The sequence below is a fragment of the Hemitrygon akajei genome, chromosome 4 (genome assembly GCF_048418815.1).
Source record: "Hemitrygon akajei chromosome 4, sHemAka1.3, whole genome shotgun sequence".
Taxonomy (NCBI): domain Eukaryota; kingdom Metazoa; phylum Chordata; class Chondrichthyes; order Myliobatiformes; family Dasyatidae; genus Hemitrygon; species Hemitrygon akajei.
The window spans coordinates 193,987,267-194,007,586 of NC_133127.1; the positions used below are offsets into that span (position 1 = coordinate 193,987,267).

Sequence of the window (20,320 nt, forward strand, 5' to 3'; positions counted from 1 at the left end):
GATTTACAAGGATGTTACCTGGATTGGGGAGCATGCCTTATGAGAATAGGTTTGAGTGAACTTGGCCTTTTCTCCTTAAAGTGATGGAGGTTGAGAGGTGACCTAATAGAGGTGTATAAGATGATCAGAGGCATTGATCGTGTGGATAGTCAGTGGCTTTTTCCCAGGACTGAAATGGTTGCCACAAGAGGACACAGGTTTAAGGTGCTGGGGAGTAGGTACAGAGGAGATGTCAGGGGTAAGTTTTTTACTCAGAGTGGTGAGTGCATGGAATGGGCTGCCGGTGACAGTGGTGGAAGTGGATACGATAGGGTCTTTTAAGAGGCTTTTAGATAGGTACATGGAGTTTAGTAAAATAGAGGGTTAGAGGTAAGCCCAGTAATTTCTGAGGTAGGGACATGTTTGGCACAACTTTGTGAGCCAAAAGGCCTGTATTGTGCTGTAGGTTTTCCATGTTTCTATTTTTATGAATAAAGGGATCCTATTTTGGTTGGCTGCCAATTACCAGTGGAGTTCCACAGGGGTTCCTGTTGGGACCGTTGCATTTTACGATGTATGTCAATGATTTAGACTACGGTATTGATGGATTTGTGGCTAAATATGCCAATGATAGGTGGAGGAGTAGGTAGTGTTGAGGAAACAGAGAGCCTGCAGGCTGACTTAGATACTTTAGGGGAATGGGCAAAGAAGTGGTAAATAAAATACAATGTTGGAAAGTGTGTGGTCATGCACTTTGGTGGAAGAAATAAATGGGCAGACTATTGTTTAGATGGGGAGAGAATTCAGAAATGCAGAGGTGCAAAGGGACTTGGGAGTCCTTATGCAAGATACCCTAAAGGTTAACCTCCAGGTTGAGTCAGTTGTGAAGAAGGAGAATGCAATGTTGGCATTCATTTCTAGAGGTATAGAATATAAGAGCAGGGATGTGATGTTGAGGCTCTCTAAGGCACTCATGAAATCGCACTTGAGTATTGTGTGCAGTTTTGGGCTCGTTATTTTAGAAAGGATATACTGACATTGGAGAGGGTTCAGAGAAGATTCACGAGAATGATTCCAGGAATGAAAGGGTTTTACTGTATGAGGAACGTCTGGCAGCTGTATTCCCTGGAGATCACGAGAATGGGAGGTGGGGGGGTGGAATCTCATAGAAACATTCCGAATGTTAAAAGGCCTGGACAGATTAGATATGGCAAAATTATTTCCCATGGTGGGGGGGGGGGGGGGGGAGTCTAGGACAAGAGTGTACGATTTCAGGATTGAAGGACGTCCGTTTAGAACAGAGGTGTGGAGAAATTACTTTAGTCAGAGGGTGATAAATGTGTGGAATTTGTTGCCACGAGTGGCTGTGGAGGCTAAGTCATTGGGTGTATTTAAGGCAGAGATAGATAGGTTCTTGATTAGCCAGGGCATCAAGGGGTATGGGGAGAAGACGGGAGTGGGGATGACAGGAAGAATTGGATCAGCCCATGATGGAATGGCGGAGCAGACTCGATGGGCCGAATGGCCTGCTTCTGCTCCTATATCTTATGGTCTTATAAATGTATAGCTTAGACTTTTGAATAGTACCGTAGTATTTTTATGCATTGCACTGTAAAACACAAATTTAATTTCATACTTGAGTGATGATAAACCTGATTCTGATATGGGTCTCTATGGTGGACTGAGTGGGAAGGGGTAGGAAGAGGGGAATCATGGTTGGGGAAAAAAAGGGAGAGGAAAGGGAATGGGAAGCACCAGAGAGACATTCTGTCACAATCAATAAATCAATTATTTGGAGTCAAATGACCTTGCCTGTTGTTTCAGGGCTGGGTGTGTCTGCACCCGTGCCAACCCTTGCCCCTTGCACTCCTCTGCCAACTGTCCCACACCCCTCCTGCAGAGCTCTACCCTCGCCATTCTCAACATCCTTTGCTCCCGCCAGATTGACAAACTGGCTCTCTGCTCCTCGTTGACAAGTACAGTCCTGTGCAAAAGTCTTGGGCACCCTAGCTTTGTGTATGTGCCTAAGACTTTTGCATGGGACTGTACATGCTTTTGATAATGTACTTTGAAGCTTGGGTGGCTGAATTGAGCTGCTATGAGTGATGGTGGAAGCCAATATGCTAGTGATGTTTTAAGAGGTTAGACAGATATGTGGAGGCATATGAATTATCTGGAGGCAGAGAGACATAGAACACTACAGTAAAGGCCCTTCAGCCCACAATGTAGGACTGGCCTTTTAACCTGCTATAACATCAATCTAACCCTTCTCTCCTAGATTTCCTCCTCTTAGCTGCTCACCCCTCCTGGAGCATCGGCTCTGACAGTTCACTAGAGTCCTCTATCCTGGGCTGGTCTTTCAAGTTGTCTCCAGGTGGAGCCCATCTTCAAAGATCCTTCCTCCCCCAGGGATGAGGTCTTTGGAGCTTCTGTTGGTGTTTCTGTAACTCTGGATTTTTATGGCAAGGGATTACTACTAGCTCCATGCAGAGCAGCTGGGCTTGGGACCGTTCATGGTGGAGTTTTCCCTCCTACATAGCCCTCTTTTTTTTTTCCATCCGTGTGCCAGTCTGAGAGCTTCTTTAATGCCCGTAGTTCATGGCTCCTTCACCCCTGCCAGCGGTTTCCATGCACCTATTACTGTGTGTTTATACATTTTTTGAAAAATTACACCTGACATCCAGTCCAATTTTCTGTGTTCTAACAAAGAAGACAGTACATCACAATCAAGGCTCACAATATTGTGCCAGTCTACTGTAAGAACTATTTAACCCTTCCCTCCTATCTAGCCCAGAGACTGAGTTTAATTTGGCATTGTGCTCTATGTGAACGCTGTGAGCTGATGGGGTCAATTGCTGTGCTGTACTGTGTATAGAACTATCTAAATTACAGCCCAAAGCATTGAGCTTGAGGTGGAATCATGCCCATTTGAGTTGTTGGTTTAGACACAACGCCAAAGCATGAAAACTCTCTTGCAAACTCAGTTGGTTCTGGCAAAGATCTGCTAACTTGTAATCCGTGTCAGTGAACCTGCTCCCTGTCCAATACAAGTTAATAATTCCACTGCATATCAGATGTTGAAAGCAGGTTAAGTAAATAGTTTGAAATTGGCCTGCAGTAAGCTCGTATCTCACTATCGAGATTTGGCTTTTTATGCGGGGGTTTGACAGTTGCAGTTTTGAAGGCATCCAGAAAATCTCCAGTTTCAAGGAATATGATAATAATGTGTTAAACGAGGAACAGATTTAGAAATTGGAGGTGCAAAGGGATTTGGGAGTCCTTGTGCAGAATTCCCTAAAAGTCAGCTTGCAGGTTGAGATGGTGGTGAGGAAGGCAAATGTTAGCATTCATTTTGAGGGGACTAAAATGTAAAAGCAAGGGTACAGTGCTCAGGCTTTATAAGGTATTGGTCAGACCAAACTTGGAGTACTGTGAGCAGTCTGGAGCTCCATGTCTCCATATTGGGCAGACGTCACGTGAAGCCACGGGAGCAGCTGGTGGATGGCCGTATGAGCAGCTGGTGCATATCACAAGTCCTAGTTGTGTGACCACTGACGCCAGGCAGATGGTCTCTGGAGGGTATTGGTAATGGCTGGGGTCACCCGTCATTTAAAGACACTGCCCAGAAGAAGGCAATGGCAAACACCCAAGTAGAAAAATTTGCCAAAAACATTCGTGGTCATGGGAACACAATCGTCTGCGTCATACAACACAGCACGTAATGATGACTATGATCTAAGAAAGGATAAGGGGTCCAGAGGAGGGTCATGAGAATGATTCTAATTTAGAGATACAGCATAGTAACAGGCCCTTCTGGCCCACCCTTGTGACCAATTAACCTACTAACCAGTGCGTCTTTAGGAGGAGACCAGAGCACCACGAGGAAACTCGTGTGGTCACGGGGAGAACATGGGAACAAATTCCTGATAGGCAGTTGCAGGAATCAAACCCTAATCAGTTATGCAACAACTGTGCAATCTGCTGCTCTACTGTCACCTCATGAGTAGGAGGGGTTAATGTCACAGTTTGGGGGGCAGAAGCTGTTTCCCATCCTAACAGATCTTGTCCTAATGCTATGCTACCTCTCCTGATGCTAGGGGTGAAAGAGATTGTTGGACAGTGGGAGGGAGCATTGACGATGCCAAGGACCCTGCTCCTAATAAATATCTCGGATGGGTAGAAGAGAGACCCCGACGATCCTCTCAGGAGTCCTCGCAATCCTTTGCAGAGATTTGCGGTCAGACGCCTTGCAATTCCTGCACCAGATGGTGATGCAGATGGTGTTCCTGTTCAATAAAAAAAAAAGTTGGTTAGAATGGGGGATCACTCACAGCTTGGTACGGAATCTGCTCTGCCTGTGACTTCAAGGAACTGCAGAGGGTTGTGGGCACAACTCAGCACATCGCAAACCAGCCTCATGGCAGAAACAGCCCAGTCTATCACGGAAGCCAGCCTTCCCTCCATGGAGTGTTGGTATAGTTCCCTCTACCTTTGTACATGAACATCCCTCCCACCTAAGTCTTTCTTTATCTCCCCAAATATCGGACAGAAGATTTGTTATCCCTCTAAACCAGTTCTCCTGCTTTTTCCTCATAAACTGTGATGTCCTGACTAATCGAGAACCTATCGACCTCCACATTAAACCCCAAAGAAGTGCAACTTGCAAAGTTCTAAGTACGTTATACAACCTTGAGATTTGTCTGCTTACAGGCAGCCACAAAGCAAACCCAAATGAACCCATGTAAACAAAAAAATCAAACACCCAACGTGCAGAGTGAAGGAAAAAATTGTACAAACAATAAAAGTAAGACACAGACTTGCAGTTACCCCAAAGAGTTCGCGTTTCACCCGGCATTCAACAAACCACGGGCTCTCGCCCTCCCTAATAAGGGTGAAGGCGGAGGCTCAGATTTTCCCAGCAAGCATGGAGACGTAACAAACAACTCGCTGGTTTACACATTTCTTTAACTTTGATCAAGCATTTAGTCAATTTTTGACTTAACAGTTGGGAACTTTGTAGAAAAATGTGTTCCTCCTTGGAAAGACTGTGCTTTAGGCACTCCACTCCATCTTGTACCCCAGTACTTAATGATTAAAGATTAGATTTATTTGTCAAGTGTACATCAGAACATCAGTGAAATGCGTTGTTTGCATCAATGACCAATGCAGATCATTTGCAGGGAGAAGGCTGTAAGTCCACAAGGTATGTCCACACTCACCAATACTAACCTTTACATCTATGGAATGTGGGAGGAAACCAGAGCACCCGGAGGAAAGCCAAATGGGTCATGGAGTGAACGGACAAACTCCTTGCAGACAGCAACAGGGATCGGGTTTAACATCACTGGCACATGTTGTGAAATTTGTTATGCGGCAGCAGTACAGTCCAACACATTACTGTAAATTACAGTAAGCATATTTAAAATGTTAAATAGTGCAAAAAGAGGAAAAATAATAATAGTGGGGTAGAGTTCATGTGTTCAATGTCCATTCAGAAACTGGATGGCAGAGGGGAAGCTGTTCCTGAATTGTTGAGTGTGTGCCTTCAGGTTTCTATACGTCCTTCCTGCTGATAGCAAAGAGAGAAGGGCATGTCCTGGGTGATGGGGGGGTCCTTAATGATGGACGATGACTGTTTGAGTCATCACTCCCTGAAGATGACCTGGATGACGGGAAGATTAGTGCCCATGTTCACAACCTTCTGCAGCTTCGTTTGATGCTGTGCAAGTGCCTCCCCGCCTTCCACCCGCCCCGTACCAGATGGAGATTCGGCCAGTTAGAATACTTTCGATGGTATGCCTGCAGAAGTCGAGCCCTGGCTGATGATCTCTGCTGTAGGACGATTGTGCTAACAGCTGTGTTACTGTGCTACTCACAATGCTACCATACTGTCCACACTACATTTAAAATACTATAAGTTACAATCAGAAATTTAAAAAAGTAGTGTTAACAGAGCAAAATAGCAAGGTAGTGCTCATGGGCTGTTCAGAAATTTGGTGGAGGGGAAGAAGGAGGGAGATGTGAGGGAGTCAGACAAAGTAAGAGGCAGGTGGAGACAGTTTCTCTCCTGATAATTCCCACTTTCACTGGTAGTCTTTCTGGTCTCGATTTCCAAGCTTCAGCAGTTGTTCCTCAAAGTTCAAAATGAATTTATTATCAAAGTGCATATATGTCACCATATACAAGCCTGAGATTCATTCTCTTGCAGGCATTCACAGGAAAATAAAGAAATACAATAGACTTAGTGAGATACGTTTAAAAACTGACAACAACCAATGTGTAAAAGAAGGCAAATCATGCAAATAATTTTTTAAAAAGTTAATAAGTAATGCTGAGAATGAGTTGTAGAGTCTGTGAAAGTGGACTCAGTTCAGTGTTGAGCTGAGTGAAGTTGCCCATGCTGATTTGGAAGTCTGATGGTTGTTGGGTAACCACGGTTGTGTAGTGATTCGCATGATGCTGTTACAGTGTGGGTCATTGGAGTTTGGTGTTCAAATCCGGCGTCCTCTGTAAGAAAGCTTGTACTTTCTTCCTACATGCACGTGGACTGCCTCAGGTGCTCCGGTCCAAAGACATACCTGCTAGTGGGTTAATTCATCATTGTAAATTGACCTTTGATTAGGCTAGGGTTAAATCGGTGGGTTGCTGAGTGGCTGCACTAATCAGTTCTGCATTGTAACTCTAAATAAAATAACCGTCCCTGATCCTGGTGGTGTTGGACCTGAGGTTTCTCTTCCTCATGCCCAATGGTAGAAGTGACCAGAAAGCATGATGTGGCCCTACATCCACGTGTAAGAGGGACAGTATTTTGAGACTGAGAGGTTCTAGCTGTTCTTTCTACAAAAAATCTGCGGTACATGGGCAGCTTTTTTCATGTGGTTGGGGTTGACCATGACTGTGGCATCCCAGCTGTCTGGATACGCAAGCCTGGGCAGTACGATATGGAGAGCAAGCTGTTGCCCATGTTAACAGGCTCCACGCAGCTGATGAATCCAAAGGAACGGCAGAGACTGATACAGTTTGGCACCAGTTGCCAGTCGGCACTGAACTCGATGTAGGACTGCCTAAGGAATTCCAACTCCGGAATTTTTTTCCTTCGGGTTTACTCCGAAAGCCTTCCCAATAAGTGGGCATAGCTGCAAGGCAGCAGAAATCTCGGATCAGAGTTTTCCTTCTAGGCCAGTCATGTCTGAGTCCCATCTACCCAAAGCAGCTGGTTTTAAGGCACCAGTAACGTGCTTTTGTCCCCTTCTCCTGTCAGTAGAAAAGGTTCACTGGGCTTAGTAGCTAAGCCTAAAATGAAAGCCAGTAGCTGGACATGGTTGTCAGAAGCTATTTGAAGCACATGCTATCAGGAGCATTTAATATGTAGTGGGAGCTTCCTTGGATTTATTCCAATGTGATGCCTGATGCAATAGTAATTGTTGACATGACTCTGACTACTTCATTCTGTGAGTTCCTCTGCCATATTATTGACTTTTATATTAAAGTTGACTATCCAAAAATATTTGCCTTCATTTTGAGCACTGGGGTATGTTTTAAATACTCACCTGTGCTCATAAACTAAAATTCATTCCTTAGCATTACTTGAAACAGTGTAAAGTATTTTGTGCATTTATCATAAACATGAGATTCTGGGCATGGTGGAAATCCAGAGCAGCTCCCCTGCTCTCCAGAAAGATCCTTTTGCCACAAGTCGCTCTCAACTTATTGTCTGTCAGTTGCCCTATGTTCAGATACCTAGCGCCCCTTCACGTGCGTGCAATCAGGCCGTGGTAATAAGCCTATCTTGTGTACACTCAGTGGCCGCTTTATTGGGTACAGGAGTGGAACCCAGTGTGATCTGCTGTTGCTGTAGCCCATCCACTTCAAGGTTCAGCGTGTGATTTCAGAGATGCTCTTCTGCACCTACTGTTGTAACACATGATAATCTGAGTTACTGTCGCATTCCTGTCAGCTTGAACCCATCCAGCCATTCTCCTCCAACCTCTCATTAACAAGGTGTTTTTGCCCCAGAACTGCACTTCCCTGGGTTTGGCTTTGTTTGTTTTTCACACCATTCTCTAAACTTTAGAAACAGTCGTACACAAAAATCCCAGGAGATCTGCAGTTTCTGAGGTACTCAAACTACGCTGTCTGGTACCAACAATCATTCCACGGTCAGAATCACTCTTTTCCCCATTCTGATGTTTGGCCTGAACAAAAGTTGACCCTCTTGACCATGTCTGCATGCTTTATGCATTGAGTTGCTGCCACATGATTGGCTGATTTGCATTAACATGCAGGTGTAGCTAATAAAGTGGCTACTTGGTGAATACACAGTCACACTCACCAGCTGTAACATTGTGTTTTATAGATTGATTTTATTCTTGTGTTTTTATGCTTATTATGCTTCCTGTGTTGCAGGGGATAGAAGCCAGAATAAAATGGTGGTGGGGGGGGGGGGGGGTGGAGAATCATGAGATGGTGAGTGAGATGAAGTCAGGAGGGTGGGGGAGAAGGGAGAAATTATCACAGAGCAACACACACACACACAATGCAGGAGGAACTCACACACGCACACAATGCAGGAGGAACTCAGTGGGTCAGCCAGCACCTATGGAAGAGAATAAAAAGTTGACATTTTGAACCAAGACTCTTCATCGTGACTGACGAGGAATGGGAGAGAAGCCAGGCCCCACTTCTCACTGCTACTGCCCGACAGGAGGTACAGAATCCTGAAGGCCCACTTTACCATGCTACTTGTCGGGTTCTTGAACCACGCTGCACAACCCTAACCCTACACGAGCAAAAGAACACCATGGACAACCTCTTGCTCTACCATGGACTTGGCCTAATTAAGTTTTTTGCTTGAAACTCTTGTTTTCCCACTTCGCTGTTTTGTGTAATTAATATTCAGATCGCACTTTGTGTTGTCTGTATCTATATGCCTGTGATGCTGTTGCAAGCAGATTTTTAATTGTAGTTTAACAAGAGATTCTGCAGATGCTGGAAATCCAGAACAGCTCACAAAATATTGAATGAACTTTGCCTCTATGGATGTCAGGCAGCATCTATGGAGAGGAATAAACAGCTGATGTTTTCGGTTGAGACACTTCAGGACTGGAAAGGGAGGGGGGGAGAAGCCAGAAACTTATTTGGGCTTCAGATGATCGATTATTGGAACAATTTAGAACCATTGCAAGCACCCTATGATTGAATGACAGAGCAGATGTGATGGACGGAATGATCTACCGGAGGTGGATCCCAAGAGGAGGTTTCCCTTGGAGGAATCTTGATTTAAGAGACATGGTTTCAGAATGGGGAGGGTTACCAATTCCTGGGTGTCAATATCTAAGGCCCAACAGCGGCTGTATTTCATTAGGAATTTGAGGAGACTTGGTATGGCATCAAATACTCTGTCAAATTTCTACAGATAAACTGTGGACAGTATTCTAACTGGTTGCATTACCAAAAATTATTTTTAAAAAATAAACTAGTAGTGCAAAAAGAGGGAAAAAATAGTGAGTCAGTTTTCATGGGTTCATTGACCATTCAAAAATCTGCTGGTAAAGGAAGGCGGGCTCTGTCGTGGGCAAAGTACTGGAGAGTTTAACATCGGTAGCTGAGCGAAGGGCGCTGAGTAGGATACGGTCAATTATGGATAACTCTGAACATCCTCTACATAGCACCATCCAGAGACAGAGAAGCAGTTTCAGCGACAGGTTACTATCGATGCAATGCTCCTCAGACAGGATGAAGAGGTCAATACTCCCCAATGCCATTAGGCTTTACAATTCTACCGCCAGGACTTAAGAACTTTTTAAAAGCTATTATTAATGCTTTTTGAGATGGTGATTTAGATGCATATCATATTTTTTACTGAGTTAAGTATTGTATGTAATTAGTTTTGCTACAACAAGTGTATGGGACATTGGAAAAAAGTTGAATTTCCCCATGGGGATGAATAAAGTATCTATCTATCTATCTATCTATCTAAGAGGTTCCTCAGGCTCCTGTACCACCACCTCATTTTCATTTTAAAATCTTTTTTTATTAATTATTATTGAAGATTAACAAAAAATACATTAAGTCAATATGTCATTATGTACAATAAGGAATTAGCAAATAACTGATTAACAAAGCTAAGCAATATATCAATAATAGAAAAAATAACATGTTAAGAATTTTTTTTGAAGGAAAAAGTAAGAAAATAAAAACCCCTACTAACTGTGGGGGGGGGGGGGGAGGAACAACAAACAAAACCCCATTGGGAGCACAACCCTGGAGCTATACATCACACAAGCTTCCATTTAAAAAAAAAAACATCAATCCGCCAACTCAAATCCATTTAAAGAAAAATCGGAAGAAAACCATATCAATTAACTCAAATCAGATCTGTGCCGCCTCCTCGATGGTAGCAATGAGAAGAGGGCATGTCCAAAGTGATGGGGTCCTTAATGTGGATGCTGACATTTTTGAGGTAGCGCCTCTTGAAGGTGTCCTGGATACTAGGGAGCTTACTGTCCATGATGGAACTGGTTGAGTTGACAATTTTCTGCAGCTTTATTAAGTATTTTATTAAGTACTTTATTAAGTATTCCTGCTCATTAATGCAAATATCTAATCAGCCAATCCATGTGGCAGCAACTCCACGCACAAAAGCATGTAGACATGGTCAAGAGGTTTAGTTCAGACCAAACATCAGAATGGGGAAGAAATGTGACCTAAGTGACTTTAATTGCATGATTGTTGGTGCCAGACAGGGTGGTTTGAGTATCTAAGGAACTGTAGATCTCCTGGGATTTTCCCACACAACAGTCTCTAGAGTTTACAGAGAACGGCAAGAGAAAACAAAAAGAAACACAGTGAGCAGCAGTTCTGTGGGTGAAAATGCCTTGTTAATGAGAGAGGTCAGGGGAGATTGGGCAGACTGGTTCATGCTGACAGGACGGTGACAGGAACTGATATAACCATGAGCTACAATGTGTGCAAAGAGCATCTGAGTCCACAACGCGTCACACAACCCGATGGGCAACGGCAGCAGAAGACCACAAACGTACACGGTCATGAGAAAATCTGCAAATGCTGGGGGGTGATCAGCAGGCCAGGTAGCATCAACGGAAAAGAAACTGTATTAGGATAAATGTGATTTGGGGAGAAAAAAACTTGTATCTTGATGTCAAAGTGAATTTATTAACGAAATGTGTATGTTACTGTATGCAACACGAGAGCAACACCTTGTATTCCATCTGCGTAGTGGTCAACGTGACAGCATGAATATCAATTTCTCTAACTTCTAGTCATTTCTCCCCCTCCCCTTTGCTACTTCAGTTCCCTATTCTGTCTCCCCTCTTACCTCTAATCCTCATCTGGCCATCACCATGTAGATCATAAGTCTTGCAGATAGGAACAGAATTAAGTATTTCAGCCCATCGAGATTTCTCTGCCATTCTATCATGGATGATTTATCAATCTTCTCGACCCCATTCTCCTGCCTTTTCCCCATATCCCCCTCCAGTGCCCATTCTCTTTCACATTCTCCCATGGCCCACTCTCGTCTACTGTCGGATTCCTCTTCCTCCGGCCTTTTACTTTTCCACCTATCATCTCCCAACTTCTTACTTCATCCGCTCTTCCCCCACCCTCCTCCCGTCCCTCTCACCTGGCTTCGCCCATCACCCGCCAGCCCGTACTGCTTCCCCTCCCACCTTATTCTGTGCGATCGTCCGCTCCTGTGCGATCTTCCCAACGGTAGCAAGGAGAAGGTTTGGTTTGGATGATGGGGGTCCTCCAGTGTTTTGTGTGTGTTGTTCAGCAATTATCTCTGCTGATTACCATTTAAGATAGGTGAAAAGAGAAAAAGAAGAATGGATCTAATATCTTTTTTATTTTTTATCCCCCCAGGAACTGGAGAGAGCATTCTCTCGGCATTGAGTAGCCTGCCATCTCTTCCTTGGATAGCCAGCTTCAAAATCAAGCCATTCTTGCAAATGATCTCTGTCTGTCAATGGGTTGTATCATTTCTAATTATGGGTAGGTAACTGGTGTATGGTTAAACATTGAACTATTGGTGCAGAACAGTACAACACAGCCCTATGACCACACCAAGCACGGTGACATCTGCTTGTATGTGGTCCATATTCCTCCATTCCCAGCCTGCTCCTGTGTCCATATGACCTTAGGACATGCGTGTATAGTTAGGCCATTTGGCCTGTCGACTCTGCTCCGGCATTCTATCATGGCCAATTTATTTATTTAGCTGTGCAGAGTAGGCCCTTCCAGCCCCTTGGGCCATGCTGACCCAGCAGCTCCACGATCCCAAGTAACCCTAACCTACTCACAAAACAATTCACAATGACCAATGAACCTGCCCATTACGTCTTCGAACAGTGGGAGGAAACCGGAGCACCTGGAGAAAACCCATACATTCCACAGGGAGGACATACAGAGACTCCTTGAACTGCGAACTCCCCAATGCCCGAGTTGTAACAGCATTGTGTTACTGTGGCAACCAGTTCATTCATTTTCCCTCTCAACCCCATTCTCCTGCCTTCTCCCTATAACCTTTGACATCCTGACTAATATACCCATTAAATACCCATTTAAATATACCCATTGACTGAGCCTCCACAGCTACCTGTGGCAATGAATTCTCTCACTTATTGGATTTGTAAAGGCCAATGTGCTAAAGCTCGCTTTTTGACCCTATCTATACTGTGGTTTCAAATGTCCGTCTCGACAGTGAAGTATATGCCCCATGATGGTGATTAAAAACGTTAAGAAAAAGTATGATTTCATATTGGGCTGGTCCTCACCCCCACTTTAAGCTTTGCTTCCTTTCTGTTGCAGGGGTCACCTGTGTGGTAATCTTGTCTTGTATTTCCTTCACAAACTGCTGGCCAGTTGATCAAAACAGGCTTGTTTATCTAATCCCCTCTCATTCTCCTATACTGCAGGGAATAAAGTCCTCACATATTCAAACTTTCCCAGTAATTCAGGTGCTCAAGTCCTGGCAACATCCTTGTAAATTTTCTCTGTACTCTCTCTTTCAACCTTATTGATATATTTCCTACAGATAGGTGACCAGAAACACATACAAATGTATATATATTAAAAAAATTAAATTAATACAAAAAAGTGGAGTAGTGTACATGGGCTCATCGTCCATTCGGAAATCTGATGACCAATGTTTTGTACAACTTCAACATAACACCCCAACTGCTGTACTCGGTACTCTGATTTGTGAAGGGCAACGTGTCCAAAGCTGTCATAAGTTACAGCCCTATCTACCTGAGTTGTCAAGTTTATACTGCAACTTCAAATGTCCATCTTGACAGTGAAGTTCATGTCCCATCATAGTAATAGAACCATGATAAGTTTTTTTTTCTTTTAGTTTTCCTGTTCCCTTGCATGATGGCGCCAGTGACCCTCGGTGACATTGTGGGCTGCAGATGAAAGCAGCATCCACCGTCCTGACCGTGCCCTCTTCTCACTGCTGCCATCTGGAAGGTGTACAGGAGCCTCATGACTCTCACCACCAGGTTCAGAAACAAGTTATTATCCCTCAGCCATCAGGCTCTTGAACCAGAGGGGATAACTTCACTCAACTTCACTTGCCTCATCATTGAAATGTTCTTGTTATTTTGGATAATTATAATAAAAAGATTTGAAAAGAAAGAAATGTTCCCGCAACCTATGGACTCACTCTCAAGGACTCTTTATCTCATGTTCTCAATTTATTGCTTTATTCATTTATAATTATTCTTTTTGTATTTACACAGTTTGTCTTCTACACTCTGGTTGAACACTCAAGTTGGTGCAGTCTTTCATTGACCTGTTAGGGTTATTACGCTTTAGATTTATTGAGTATGCCCACAAGAAAATGAATCTCAGGGTTGTGTATGGTGACGTATGTACTTTTGATAAATTTATTTTGATTTTGATCCCTGTTTGACCTGTGCTTCGTTTCTGTTGCAGGAGTCACCTGCACCATAATCTTGTTGTGCATCTTCTTCACAAGTTGTTGGCCAATTGCAGCTCTGTATTTTTCCTGGCTGGTCATTGACTGGGACACACCCAAGCAAGGTAAGAGGTCAGAGGCACTGTGGGCACCTCCTGGGTGGATGTTGGTTTTGGAATTGGTCTTATGGCCGGGCAGATGGGGCTCGTCAGCTGTGATTGATGGTTCATCTAAGAGGAGGAGAACTTTGATCTTAAACCTCTGCTGCCTTGAAGCTATACCCACTCGTGGGGAAGGCTTCAGGAGTAAACCCCAAGGGAAAATCCAGAGCTGGAGTCCCTAGGCAGTCCCACGTTGAGTTCAATCCTGACTGGCAACTCCTGCGACACTGCAGGTGCCAAAATGTATCGGTCTCTGCTGTTCCTTTGGATTTATCAGCTGCATGGAGATATAGAGCCTGCTATGTGGGCAACAGCTTGCTCTCCATATCGTACTGCCCTGGCTTGTGTATACAGACAGCTGGGATGCCACATCCATGACAAACAGACAGTTAATGTGTCATATGGTCTTATTGTCATGTTATAATAACGAAATGCTGTGCAAAAAAATCTTAGACACACTTACAAACGTTTGTATATAGCTAGGGTGCCCAAGACTTGCACAGTACTGTAAATGCCAATAAAGTTCACTCCCCCTTTTCCACCTGCTGCTGGTGAGTATTCTGGAGTTGTGTGAACATTGCAGGTATTAATTCAAGCACAAACTAATCTTCAGTTAATGTAAATTGCAAGCAGTTAATTGAAATTACAGTACTGTGTAAAAGTCTTGGGCACCTAGCTAAGTATAACCATTAACCAAGGGCTCCATGGACCCCTGCCGTAGACCATAAGACATAGGAGCAGAATTAGGCCATTTGGCCCATCTTTCCATTAACCCCCTCAACCTCATTCTCCTGTCTTCTTCCCGCAACCTTTTGCCCTTACTAATCACAAACCTGTCGACCTCCATTTTAAATATACTTTATGACTTGGCCTCCACAGCTGTCTATGCTAATGAATTACACAGGTTCACCACTCACTGGCCAAAGAAATTCCTCCTTATCGCTGTTCTAAATGGACATCCCTATATTCTGAGTTTGTGCCCGCTGGTCCTAGACTCTCCCACTATAGGAAACATCCTCTCCATATCCAATGAGATTTTCCCCTTAAGTCTTCTAAACTCCAGTGAATACAGGCCCAGAGGCATCAAATGCTCCTTGTATGTTACTGCAACAGACTCGCAGGTGAAGGGTTGCCTCACCTGGAAGGACTATTTGGGGCACTGAATTTCCATTCCCATTCAATATGTCCATCCATGGCCTCCTCCACTGTCGGAATAAGGCCACACTTGGGTTGGAGGAACAACACCTTGTATTTTGTGTGTGTTTGTTTGATAGGCACATGAATGATTGAAAAACAAAGGATATGTGTGAGGGAAGGGTTAGGTTGATCTAAAGCAGGTTAAGATGTTGGCACAATATTTGTGACTGAAGGGCCTATATTCTATTAGTTACTGGACGCCATCCAAGATTGTATGGAAAGTGACCTGTTTTCCTTACAGGAGGCCGCCGATCTGCGTGGGTGCGGAACTGGGCTGTCTGGCGATACTTCAGGGATTACTTCCCCATCAGAGTGAGTAGATTGAAACAAGGGATTGCCCGTGTGTTTTCGTTACCATCAAAGTGTGTCGATGAGAGACTTCACAAAGGGGTCATTGTAGCATAGTGATTAGCACCACACTGTTGTCACGCCGACAGCCCGGGTTCATATCTTACCACCGTCTGTCACGAGTGTGTATGCTCTCAGTGTGACCGCACGGGCTTCCTCCCACATTCCAAAAGACTTGCGGGCTTGTAGGTTAATCGGCCACGTGCGTGTGATTGAGAGGCGTGGGCCAGAAGGGTCTGTTACCATGCTGTATCTCTAAATGAAAAAAAAATTAACCTGAACCCATCCTGAGGCTGAGGGAGGAGCTGCTGGATTTTGGAAATCGGAGAGCTGCAATGTGTACAGTTCTTCACTTTTCACCAACACCACCTAATCTGCATCGGGCATCTTTCCTCCCTGTGGTTTACAACACTTGCTTACCCTTGCATTAATAAGATCAAATGCACAATTAGGCCATTCAGCCCATTGAGTCTACTCCATTCCATCATGGTTGATTTTACTATCCCTTTCCACCCCAATTAGAATCGGGCTTCTTATCACCAGCATATGTTGTGAAATTTATTAACTTAGCAGTTACTTAACAGTGTGGATGACCAAAGGGACCTTGGGGTTCAAATCCATACATCCCTCAAGGTCGCTGCACAGGTTGATAGGGTAGTTAAGAAGGCCTATGGGATGCTAGGCTTCATTAACAGGGGGATTGAGTTCAAGAGGTCATGTTGCAACTCTACAAATCTCTGGTGAGACCGCACTTAAGAGTATTGCGTTCAATTCTGGTCACCTCATTATAGGAAGGATGTGGAAGCTATGGAGAGGGTGCAGAGGAGATTTACCAGGATGTTGCCTGGTTTGGAGAACAAGTCACATGAAGCAAGGTTAGCAGAGCTGGGGCTTTTCTCTTTGGAGCGTAGAAGAATGAGGGGGGATTTGATAGAGGTCTACAAGATTATGAGAGGCATAGATAGGGTGGATAGTCAGTACCTGTTTCCCAGGGCACCAGTAGCAAACACCAGAGGGCATATGTACAAAATTAAGGGAAGGAAGTTTAGGGGAGACATCAGGGGTAAGTTTTTTTTTTACACAGAGGGTTGTGAGTGCCTGGAATGACTTGCCAGGGATGGTGGTGGAAGCTAAAACATTAGGGGCATTTAAGAGCCTCTTGGGCAGGCACATGGATGAAAGAAAAATAGAGGGTTATGGGGTAGTGTGGGTTTAGTATTTTTTTAAGGATTATATGGGTCGGCACAACATGGAGGGCTGAAGGGCCTGTACTGTGCTGTAGTGTTCTATGGTTAGCAGTAGCAGTTCAATGCAATACAGAATATATAAGAGAAGTAAAATAATAATAAATAAATCAGTTACAGTATATGTATATCGAATAGATTAAAATCGTGCAGAAAACCAGCAATAATATGTATTTTAAAAAAGTGAGGTAGTGTTCAAGAGTTCATTGTCCATTTAGGAATCAGATGGCAGAGGGGAAGAAGCTGTTCCTGAATCGCTCAGTGTGTGCCTGATGGTAACAGTGAGAAAAGGGCATGCTCTGGGTGTTGAAGGTCCTTAATAATGGTCGCTGCCTTTCTGAGACACCGCTCCTTGATGTCCTGGTTACTTTGTAGGCTAGTACCCAAGATGGAGCTGATTACATTTACAACCTCTGCAGCTTCTTCCAGTCCTGTACAGTAGCCCCTCCATAACAGACAGTGCTGCAGCCTGTCAGAATGCTCTCCACAGTACATCTATAGAAGTTTTTGAGTGTATTTGCTGACATACCAAATCTCTTCAAACTCCTAATGAAGTATAGTCACTGTCTTGCCTTCTTTATAGCTGCATTGATGTGTTGAGACCAGGTTAGGTCGTCGGAGAGCTTGACAGCTAGGAACTTGAAATTGCTCACTCTCTCCACTTCTGATCCCTCTGAGGATTGGTACATGCTTCTTCATCTCACCCTTCCAGAAGTCCACAATCAGCTCTTTCATCTTACTGACGTTGAGTGCCAGGTTGTTGCTATGCCACCACTCCACTAGTTGGCATACCTCTCTCCTGTACGCCCTCTCGTCACCATCTGAGATTCTACCAACAGTGGTTGTATTATCAGATTTGTAGATGGTATTTGAGCTATGCCTAGCCACACAGTCATGTGTATATAGAGAGTAGAGCAGTGGCACCCGTGTTGATTGTCAGCGAGGAGGAGATGTTAGTACCAATCCACACAAATTGTGGTCTTCTGGTTAGGATGTCAAGGATCCAATTGCAGAGGGAGGTACAGAGGCTGAGGTTCTGTAACCTGGTTCTGCTGCCTTCTCTCTGTAACCTTAGGTTTTTGTTTATTTAGGGAGTCAATCAACCTCTGCTTTAAATATACTTAATGACTTTGCCTCCACAGCCATCTATGGTAGTGAATTCCACAGATTCACTATGCTCTGGTTAAAGAAAATCCTGCCAAACTCTCTTCTAAATGGACGTCCCTCTATTCTAAGGTTGAGCCCTCTGGTCCTAGACTCCCCCAATATAGGAGACATTCTCTCCACGTCCACTTTATCTAGACCTTTCAATATTCAGTCAGTTTCATAGAGATCAGCCCCCCCCCCCCCCCATTCTTCTCAACTCCAGTGAGTGGAGACCCATACTTGAACCCTATCATTCTCATGAACCTCTCCAATCCCAGCACATCATGACTTAGACAGGGGGTCCAGAACTGCTCACTGTACTCCAAGTGCGGTCTGACCAATGTCTTACAAAGCCTCAGCATTCCATTCTTGATTTCATATTCTAGTCCTCTGGAAATGAATGCTAACGTTGCATTTGCCCTCCTTACCACTGACTTGACTTGCAAGTTGACCTTTAGAGAAGCAAATGAGTGAAGGGCATTCAGAGTGAACAGCAGGACTCTGGCATCAGAATCCGGTTTATTTTCCCAATAAACATTAAGGGGGTCCTTGATGTTGGACACCACCTTTCTGTGGTGTCACCTTTTGAAGATGTCTTCATCTGAGGAGATGTTAGTGTCCATGATGGAGCTGGCTGAGTTTACAATCCTCTGCAGCCTTTTCCCATTCTGTGCATTGGTGCCTCCATATCAGGATGTTGCCAAGACTCAAAGGACTGAGCTACAGAAGGAGATTAAACAGGGGTTAATTGGAGGGTAGAGTGATGAAGGGTGATCTTGCATAGACAGGGTGAATGAATACTGTCTTTTTCCCAGTGTTGTTAAATGAAGAACTACAGGACATGGATACAATGAGAAGGAGAGATTTATTAAAAATCTCAGTGGCAATGTTTCAGACTGAGACATTTTTTTTGGGGACCCAAAAGGGGTGACGAAGCCAGAATAAGAAAGGGAGGGGAAGGAGTACAAGCTGGGTGGGTTGGGGAGGGGTTGGGTGAAGTAAGAAACTGGGAGGTGATAGGTTGAAAAAGTAAAGGGTTGAAGAAGGATGAATCTGTTAGGTGAGGAGAGTGGACTGTGGGAGAAAGGGAAGGAGGAGGAACACCAGAGGGAGATGATGGGCAGATGAGAAGGGATGGGAGAGTAACCACAATGGGTTTTAAGAGACTTGGGTGGGTACAATGGAGCTTAGAAAAATAGAGGTCTATACAGTAGGGAAATTTGATGCAGCTTGTAGAGTAGGTTGCATGGACGACACTGCAGGCCCTTCGGCCCACAATGTGTGCTGTAGATTTTCTATGTTCTTTGGGCGTATGGAGAAAGAGAGAAGTGGGAGAAATTGCCTCCCTGCACCCACTTCACAGTAGAACATAGAAATACAACAGAATCAATGAAAAACTACACACAATGACAAACAACCAATGTGCAAAAGACAAAATGCAAAATAAAACAAGATAATAATAATAAATAAATATTGAGAACATGAGATGTTAGAGTCCTTGAAAGTGAGCCTGTAGGTTGTTGAATCAATTCAGCATTGTGGTGAGTGAAGTTATCCACACTGGTTCAAGAGCTTGATGGGAATTAACTGTTCCTGAGCCTGCTGGTATGGGTTATGAGGTTCCTGCACCTCCATCCTGCTGGGAGCAGCAAGAAGGGAGCATGGCCTGGGTGGTGGAGATCCTTGATGGGTGATGCTGCTTTCTTGTGGCAGCACTGAAGTTGCACAGATGGAGTTATCTCTTGCCTAAAGCTAATTGACATTGTAAATGAGGGCTTTATCAGAGGAGAAATGCACAATGATAACTGGGCTGGTGGGAGCCAAATGATCTCTTACTGCATCTGGTGGACTTTGCTTTCTTTTCTGTTGAGTAATCACTGTGGAAAATCCTACCATGTGTTTGCACTGCTGACCTGCCTGAGTGCCGGTGTGTACGTGAAATCAAGCTGCATGAATCCATGCAGTCGTCGGTATCTGTTATCTGGAAGTTTTACAATGTTTGCTCAGTAATTTAGGTAAAGATAGCACACAAGAAAACTGTCACATTTTCACGTACCTGACCAGAGTCCCAGTTACTTGGCATGCCAAAGTCAAACTGATGGAAATACTAGCATTTCAGATAGAGTCTTCATTTAATTTAAAGGTTGCTGAAGGTTGTAGCCGGGGGAGGGGTTGGGGGGGTTGGTGGAGGGTAAGCTCCCTACACCATCTGAGCTAAGAGGTTCCCCTTAAATATTTCACCTTTCACCCTTAACCCATGACCTCCAGTTCTAGTCTCACCCAGCCTCTGGGGAAAGAAAAAG

At 44.2% G+C, this 20,320-nt stretch overlaps 1 protein-coding gene across 1 annotated transcript in view; it reads left to right on the top strand.

Moving 5' to 3' along the window:
- The window catches only part of dgat2 (diacylglycerol O-acyltransferase 2), a 53,613-nt gene that overhangs the window by 12,501 nt on the left and 20,792 nt on the right, over window positions 1-20,320 (top strand). Inside the window, exons 2-4 of the mRNA XM_073044300.1 lie at window positions 11,866-11,994; window positions 13,939-14,046; window positions 15,521-15,591. Of these exons, the coding sequence (XP_072900401.1) occupies window positions 11,866-11,994; window positions 13,939-14,046; window positions 15,521-15,591 (308 nt within the window). The remainder of the gene's footprint in view (window positions 1-11,865; window positions 11,995-13,938; window positions 14,047-15,520; window positions 15,592-20,320) is intronic.